At 41.5% G+C, this 8973-nt stretch overlaps 2 protein-coding genes across 10 annotated transcripts in view; one reads left to right on the forward strand and one right to left on the reverse strand.

The window, feature by feature from the left end:
• Positions 1 to 4944, forward strand: part of Zc2hc1b (zinc finger C2HC-type containing 1B) — a 51273-nt gene extending 46329 nt beyond the window's left edge. Inside the window, exon 7 of the mRNA XM_015501960.1 lies at positions 4866 to 4944. Within this exon, the coding sequence (XP_015357446.1) occupies positions 4866 to 4936 (71 nt within the window). The 3' untranslated portion in view covers positions 4937 to 4944. The remainder of the gene's footprint in view (positions 1 to 4865) is intronic.
• A 2161-nt stretch (positions 4945 to 7105) lies between these two features.
• Plagl1 (PLAG1 like zinc finger 1) overlaps positions 7106 to 8973 on the reverse strand; it is an 85285-nt gene continuing 83417 nt past the window's right edge. For all 9 annotated transcript variants that reach the window (XM_048799384.1, XM_048799377.1, XM_048799379.1 and 6 more), the window contains one exon: positions 7106 to 8973. This exon is cut by the window's right edge and continues 1175 nt beyond it. In XM_048799384.1, coding sequence (XP_048655341.1) covers positions 8309 to 8973 — 665 coding nt within the window. In that variant the 3' untranslated portion in view covers positions 7106 to 8308.

Consider the following 8973-nt stretch of genomic DNA (forward strand, 5'->3'; position numbering starts at 1 on the left):
GCCCTTTTCAGTCTTAAGATGTTTCAGTAATTTCTTCTTTCCTGGGGCTTTACCTGGAAATAAAATCCCTGGAATTACATGTTGTTTGGAGCTATGCTGCGGGAAACAGATGCACATCAATGGAAGCTGGTTCTCTAGAGTGTGTAGACTTGGAGAAAAGCACTGATTGCCTTTCACTCCTGCCCACGACCCCACAAGTGGTGAGAATGGGCTGGCTGAGGAATAAAAGCTAAGAAAGGTTGAGTGGTGAAAAAAACCACAGGACACAGAAAGTAATTTTAAAAGTTGGGGGAAGAGGGGCTGGGGTTGCGTCTTGGGTAGAGCGCTTGCCTAGCATGTGAGGGAGACACTGGGTTCAATTCTCAGCACCACGTACAAATAAAAATAAATAAATAAATGTCCATCAACAACCTAAAAAAAAAAGTGGGGGCTGGACTGGGCTAGCTGATCTTAGGGATCGAGCTTACACACACACACAAACAAAACAAAACAAAACAACAACAACAACAAAAAAAACGCAAAATGGAGCCCGCGCTTGCTTTATTTGTATGGGGGACATCAAAGGTTTTCCATGGAATGTTCTTTGCCAAATAGGTAGGAGGTGGGCTGTCCAATTCCCAGTGGGTTATGCCCAAGACTGAGCTACGAGAGGGGTTATAGAGCTAATAGAGCAGAGATAGAAGTCATGTGCCTTGGGCAACCTTATGTATTGGGGAAGAGCCTTGGAAAAAAACCGTAAATATCCATGGCTCAATACAGAGAGAAGACCCTCAAGTAATTCACGGGTGGCTCAAGTAATTCACTAATGTGACCTGGCCTGGGCATGAGTCAGTCACACCTGTTCCTTTTTCTGGTCTGTGTGAATAGGAGAGTCTATTTGTAACATGAGGATCTCCCGTGGTTTGAATGTGTCTCTGAGACCACAGAGATGTAGGGCCACCAGCAAGTAAGTCCAGCCTTGGAAAGCTGGGGGCATGAGATTCCAGCCCATGAGGGTTTCTGGGTGAACGAGCCCAGCAAAACTCCACCAGGGAAGGCGGTGGTGCCTGAGACCTCAGGGGCCCAGACCTTACTCTTTTTCCAGTTTGTCCATCATGTGGGACATGAGGCCCAAAGAGATTATTCTAGGTCTCAAGATTTCATATTGTTTTCCCTCTTGGGTTTTGGACTATTGGGAAGCAGTTATCCCTTTCTTCTTATTTCTCCCTTTTGTAGTGGGATGTCCATCCTAAGTATTTCAGAAGTAGATAATTTGTTTAATTTTATAATCTCACAGCTGGAAGGAAATTTGCTTTCCAGATGAATCATGCTTTGAGACTCACCCATATCTGATCTCAATGAGATTCTGAACTTTGAACTTTTAAGTTAGAAACTGAAATGAGTTAAGATTTGGGGGCTATTGGAACAGAATGGCTATGTTTTACATGGAAGGAGGATATTGATTTAGGGTGCTGGGGCAAAATGCTATGGATTGAATGCAACCCCCAAAGTCTCCAGTGCTTTGGTGTTTAGAGGCGGAATATTTGAGAGGTGTTTTGGTCATGAAGCTCTGTCTCTTTTCCCCTCTCTTGGATGCATGCTCTTTTCCCTTTTGCTGTCTGCCATGGGATGACATAATGAAGAAGATCTTCATCAGATAGATACCTGGGGGCCCCTTCAGCTTGGACTTTCCAGCTTCCAGAACTTTAAGAAATAAACATCTTTTCTTTATAAATTTCCCAGTCTTCCTATTTTGTTATAGCAGCACAAAACAAAGACAAAATCTTTTTAAAATTGTTATTGGGCTTTGCTATTTCTAAATGGACAATCAGTAGTTCACTTTGTGTTACTCTCCTTTTTAATCACATGGCCATTTTTGGTGTCACATAAATTAAATTGTTGTCTTTCAGCCAGCTGGTAGTTAATGTCCATATTAGTCTATTTTTCCATTATTATAATAAAATACTTCAAGCTGGATATATTATAAAGAGAGTTATTGTCTCACAGTTCTGAGGCTGAAAGTCCAAACAACATGGATGACATTGATACTGGTGAGGACCCCAGTGGATGTCATCACAGTGGCAGATACATATGCGAGAGGGAGATATGGCATGAGGAGGAAGGAAGTGAAATAGAGGGGAGGGCCAGACTTGCTCCTTTGTTAACAGCTCACTCTCACAGGAACTGAGGTTCCGTGAGAACTACTTAACCCCTTCCTAGGATGATACCCCTAATGACCTCCCCTTTAGGCTCCACCTTGTAAAGGTCCCACCACTTCTTAACATTGCCACACTGGGGATCCAGCTTCCAACACCAGAACACTTGGGAAGGGGGTGGGGCGGTCACATCCCCACCGTATCTCAGCCATAGCAACCTCCCAAACTCTGGATTTTGTTTTTCAACTCTCTTTAGCAAAGTAAGCATATAGCACCTCCCATGGATAACAGCTCTAAATTCTCAGTAGGAAAGGTACATGTGTGTAGGTCACAGGCCTTCTTTATCCCAGGGTCTCATGAGAAGGCAAGTCTAACATGTGAGCACACAGTAGCATGTGAAATTGGTAAATCATTAACCCAGGTGCTCAAGAGGAGTCCTCCCTCCAACAGTTACCAGGCGGGATTGTTTCCTCTGCCTATGGAGCCTTAAAAATCTAGGAGGACTGTCAGTAACGGCGCCTAATATTTAATGATGAGATGGAAACGTCCTAAGGGACATTGCTCCATGTTGAGCTCAGTGTTGCCCAGGAGGCTTCATGACTGAGGTAGCAGTCTCAGAGAGGGGAGGCCCTGTGGGAAGTGGATGGATTTCAGGATAAGCTACATTTTGACAAGAAAAATTGAAGAATGAACAAAGATGGAGAATGTGAATGTGAGGCCACACTCTAGGAACATACAGTTTGTTTGGCCAAAGCACAGGAAAGAGTTGCGGTGTAAAGAGAAACTAAAGTTGAAATGGAAGACCTGCATGTGAGCAGGGAGGGCAGAGACGCTTAACAAAGCATCATTTGTTGTCAATGCTGCTGTCCCATCCTCTGTCACTCTGCGTCAGGCACATCTGTGTGAGTCAGGCAATTATGATGACCTAGAAACTTTTTGTTTCCGGCCACTTTAAGTGAGCCTGCCAAAATTTATTTTGAGAAATAGCATTTTAAGAATTATGTAAGAAATTCTAGCTTACTGTAAAAGATATTAGGAAATGGAGGGAAAGTTACAAAGAAAATTAAAAATCATTCGTGATGCTGCCACCCTAAGCACTGTTCACTTTGACCTTTTTTTCCTAACTTATTTCTATTCATATTCTTCCTCTCTTGTTTTCCTTCTAGGAACATTTTTGTTTTTTGGGCACTTAATGCATTTTGACTATTTCCCTATAGTAAAAGAATCTCTTTAAAAACAGTATCATATCAGGAATACATTGCAACTCCCTCGGCTATTTTCCCAATATTGAGCAGGTAGATTGCTTCTGCATTTTTGCTATATTAAATAAGTCCCCAGTTCATGGACAGTGGCCCCACTTACATTACGCACTCTTCCAAGCACTCCATGGACAAAGCCATTTAATCCTCATACTAGTATGAGCAGGTCAGTGTATGTTCAATATCCCTGTTTTCCAGATGAGGATTAAGCAATCTGGACAAGCAACTTAATAGGAAGCAGCAGGGCTTTTCCCGAAGCTCCATCTGCTTTGGGAAAACTGGGTCCAAGAATACAAATGTCAAGGCTATAGATAACATTAGGAAATAGTTTCAGAAAAAAAAAAGTGGCTCCTCTTGCATTCCCACAAAGATTCTAATGTTCAGATGGGAAAAGAGTTTATGACTTTCAGTCAGCAAGCAGTTACTGGTGGCTGTTTTCTCAAGGCTTTTGTGTCAGAGCAACTGGTGGGTGAAGAGGTGCCACCACCACATTCCTTCCCCAGCACCTTTATACAGAGACCAAAGTTGCTGGGAAAATGTAATTCTGGAATCTACACCTGTGTTGCTTCATAGTTAGTAAAATTGAATTGTTCAGCTTTGTTGCTGTGGACTCTGCTTCCCCCTGCCCCTGCCTCTGGAGTCAGTGGGTTTTTATTAAGTTAAGCATCTTACCTGCACTTGTATACCCCTTCTTACATAGCTGATTCTGTAGCAAATGTAATGAGCATCATAGCATCAGTTTCTGATTCTTTGGCAAAAGTTTTGTATGTTCTTGGGTAAAACTAACACTGAAAGCTTCTTCTATTCTATATTCTCTGATTGTTTGATTCATAATTTCCTTACTGCTACTTCTTCATAAAACACTGAATAATTAGAATGGATGCCTCTAAGATACCAGGTTCTGTTTCTTTTTATAAGGAATGATTGCTCTGAAAATCCTGTCTCATACCATGTGGTCAAACCCAGACTACAGTATGTTGTGCTCAGATCCAGAAATTTCTACATGTCGATACCTAGCCATTCTGCAGGGCACAGAGGAATAGAACAGTACTTCTGTCACAAGTTCAACGATATGAATAACCCCTGTGAGGGAAGGCATCCTGTGCTTCCATAAGGCTTAGCAGACCCTGAGAGCTGGCGAAGAACTATGAAGACATGAAATATTCTGGGTTCATTTTGAAAGCTCAGGAAGGGGTGGGGAGGGATGCCGAGGTCGTATTGTATAAATGGCAAGTCCCCTAAGGTGGCAGTCCAAAGTTCATAGGAAAACAAAGGGCTATGGGACATTGGGGAGAAGCGCCTGAGACAGGCCCCATTTTCCTTATTATTCGTCCAAAGTTGGAAAGTGGGTATTGATACCAAAAAAGAAAAAAAGGCTTTGGAATTCAATATGGAGATTTCATAATCATTCCCCCCACCCTTGGGAATGTTCTGCTTTGACATAATAACAAATCTGTTTATGTTTGCATAGGATTAGCTACGGACCCTACTTCTGGAGCAAAACTCAGACAAGGATTTAGTAAATCTTCTAAGAAAGATTAACTCCTAGAGACACCAGGTAAGGGAAAAAAAACCCACCCTAATCCAGGTGTGGCTGATAACATAATGTGCAGAATATAGTTGGTCAATGTTTAAGAGAATGGATCCATGATGGGCAAGTCCCAATCTGGGTTAGCTCTATGCATGCTTTTGAAACTATTGGTCAGTATGAACACCCTGTGTTTCAGTCTTGAGTTAGAGGGAAGGGGGAATGATCCTCACTTTTGACCTGGAGAGCTACTGCCTTGTTCTTTTTCCAAACATTCCACAGTAAAAGGTAGTTCCTGAGATTGCGGATTGTGTGTAAAGCATTTATAGATCTACAGATGCCTGTTGCTTAACATTCTCATTGTGCAAAGAGTGATGTTCTAAAACTAATGACGCTTCTTTCTGCCTTCAGACTGGCTCCCCGAAACTCAGCAGCCTGGATAGTCATGTACCCAGGAATGCCACCTAACGGGAAGGACAGTCGATACCCATCTTCTAGAGGCATCTCTTAGGATAAGTAACACTAGCTTCGACTTTCCTCTTTATTTACTCCCTTCACGATTTTCAAAACAAAATCATTAAACACATCAACCTGTATGATACTGTTTAAGATTCACTTGAAGTTTTTTTTTTTTTTTTTTATCAAATATTTCTTAGGCATTTAATAGTGTTGCTTTGGAAGTTAAAACTTTTTGTGACGTAGTCTTTGAAGTACTAGTGTTATTTATTTACTAGGAATACTGCGTTTTAACCAGCATCTTTTCTACATAAAATCTGTCCTCATCCAGCTTTAATATTTACACCTAATATTACCATTAGTAATGATTTCTACTTTAAATGTTCCTTCCTATATAATGTAGAATTGTTCATAAGATCTTACACGGACCATATTTAGGGGGAAACTCACAGGAGGAAAGTTCGCAGAAAGCTTTCCACCCTGTGGAAGAACACCAAAGGCCCCATCCCATTTACCAGGGCCAAATCAGAGCCAGTTCCCCTCTTTGCTGTGGCTTTACACAGCTGCTGGGAGAAGGTGAGCCAGTTCTTCCTCCTCTTTGCTGTCTTAAGCATCAGTTTTTTTTCCTTTTTCTTTTTTTGAAGAGCCATTTATATTTAGTCTCATACTTTTTAGCTCAACAACTTTGTTTTTCTTCATTGGGAACTTTAATAGGGAAATTTCAGTGAAGTTTCTTTCCTAAATTTCAGCAAGAGATTCCCAAGTTGCCCCCATAATAGTGTAACAAAAACATCAGAAGTTCTCATGACCTGAATTTTGGGGACCAAATACCATTGATTTATGTTCAGGAACATCAGGTGTGCATTCCAGAACTGACCAAAGACTATATTAAGCCATGTAAAAGTATTTGTGGACGCTTCTATAAACAGATTTTGGGAGGTCTTAAGATGAGGTGAGATAAAGCTCCCACAACCCCTTGTTCTGGAGGGATGCTTCCTGCCAAGAGGAAGGATGGGATGTGGGAACTGACTTGGACGTCTAGAGCATGGGCACTGGATTCCTTCCAGTGAGGACCCTATATCTCATTTTGCCTTGTTTCCTTCCCTCTGGCTTCACTATAGTTTAAGGACCTTAGTTTGGGGCTTAGTGGTGAAGCTCAGTGGCAGAATGCTTTCCTAGCTCATGTGAAGCTATTGGTTCTGTCCCTGGTGCTGGAAAAACAAGAAAGCCCATCTGGATCCCATAGTTTAAGTTCTTCTATATTAATTCTACATGCTTCAGCCTAGCTTTTGCCCTTTGTCATGGCCAGAGTTTCTCTCACTTATTGTAATCCTGGGATGTGCAAATACAACACTCCCCTTTCTCTGCCCTCCCAAACTAGTCTGTCAGATTTAGGGGGCATAATACTTTATAAAGAAATCCTTGTAAGGAATAAGTAAATTTCTAATTTGTATTAGAAATTAATGGTAAATGCTGTTATAAAATGGATCATAGTAGCCAGAGTGGATTAAACTCTAGTAGGTAGTATTTTAACCTATACATCAGAAATAACTGATTTTATTCAAAAGGTCAAGTTTCTAACAGATGCAGACCAAGAACGACAGTTTATATTCTGTGGGGGAAGTAATGACCAGGAGGGGGCACTAGGGAGTTAGAACATTGTCTATTTTGATCAGAGTGTTTAATGTTGACGCAGGTGTAGCTATGTGAAAATTAATCAAGCCGTATTGCAAGATATGTAAAGTTTATTATATGTAAGATACATGTTTATGGAAAAGAAAACCTCTAAACAAAATACAAAGGTTTTTAAAAGGTTACAGTTTACATGTCAAAAACTCATAAGATACCATATTCAAGAGAAAGAGATTTCAGAGACAGAGATTACAGGTACAGTTACATTGTAAAATGTAATCCTCAAGAGAAAGAGATTTCAGAGACAGAGATTACAGGTACAATTACATTGTAAAATGTAATCCTCTTTGAGTAAATGCTAATAATGGCTTAAAATGATGAATTACAAATGCACTTATCTATTGGTGATTAAAAACAATACTTAGGAACTTAAGCAGCTTGAATAGTAGTTTAAGCTAGGCAAAGAAAACTCGTTTAATATATAAATTCCAGTAATATTTTTAAATTCCTGTTAAAAATATAATCGATATTATAGTCAGCACAATGTCTTTGACTGACGCCTGGATTATTTTACCACTTAACCTGGTTACACAGTGATTTTTTTTTCAGGCAGATGTAACTGACAACCAGTTTTGTCTTTAAGATAAATGAAGTAATAACTCACATTGCAGCATCATATGGAAAATATTCAAACTACATTTAAAATGCTTAAAAATGGAGGAACCTATTGTTCCACAAGGATTTTCTTTCTCTAAAACTACAGGTTGGCTATGGTAATAGTAACTAAACTACGTTCAACCCTAAAGGTAGAAAAATCCCTGAACAGAGAGATACACAGCTTAGTTGTAATATAGCATACATATAAAGGTTATATTCTTATTAAAAAAAAAAAGCAAAAGAAAAAAAAAAGTTGTTCTCCCAACTTGGAGAAGTCCAAGCCTTTCCATACTAGGCAGTGCCACATAAAAAGTTATTTAGTTAACATGATGATCATGGCTTACAATTAAACTCAATATGACAAACATTTATATATAGCAGCTGTCATTTTCGATGTTGGTTATGACAATATTTGCAGTTTGATTAAAGAACACGCACTCATTAAATTTGGTACAAAGCATGAATACTCAGGACAGATTGGCACAATACATGCAATTCGAGAATTCTCTTAAGACAAGTCATCACTGAATACACCATACTCCCATTCCTGTTTTCTACATCTTTCCTTGTATCATAACTGATGTTTAAAATGCTTCTTAAAACATCTTCCACAATCAGAAAAATTTGCTTTTAAAGACTGTTTATCTGAAGGCATGATGGAAATGAGGCAGGATGGCAGTGGTGGTGCCATTTGTAAAGACAGGGGGAATCGGGGGCAGGGGGAGCTGGCCCAGATTCACGGTGCCCACAGCCACTGGGGCTTCTGGTGGCTGCCCCTCCTGCAGCTGCTCCTCCTGCAGCTCTTCCTCCTGCATCTCCCCCTCCTGCATCTCCCCCTCCTGCATCTGCATCTCCTGCAGCTGTGCCTCCTGCAGCTGTATCTCATGCAGCTGCACCTCCTGCAGCTGCCCCTGCTGGAGCTGCACTTCCTGCAGCTGCTGTTCCTGCAGCTGTGGCAGCTGTATCTGCTGCTGCCCCTGCGGCAGCTGTATCTGCTGCTGCGCCTGTGGCAGCTGTATCTGCTGCTGCGCCTGTGGCAGCTGTATCTGCTGCTGCGCCTGTGGCAGCTGTATCTGCTGCTGCCCCTGAGGCAGCTGTATCTGCTGCTGCGCCTGTGGCAGCTGTATCTGCTGCTGCACCAGTGGCAGCTGTATCTGCTGCTGCCCCTGAAACAGCTGTATCTGTGGCTGCCCCTGAAACAGCTGTATCTGCGGCTGCCCCTGAAACAGCTGTATCTGCGGCTGCCCCTGAAGCAGATGTATCTGCTGCTGTGGTGGTTGTGGCTGTGGTGGTGGGGGGGGCGGTG

Source organism: Marmota marmota, unplaced genomic scaffold, assembly GCF_001458135.2.
Source record: "Marmota marmota marmota unplaced genomic scaffold, marMar, whole genome shotgun sequence".
Lineage (NCBI taxonomy): Eukaryota > Metazoa > Chordata > Mammalia > Rodentia > Sciuridae > Marmota > Marmota marmota.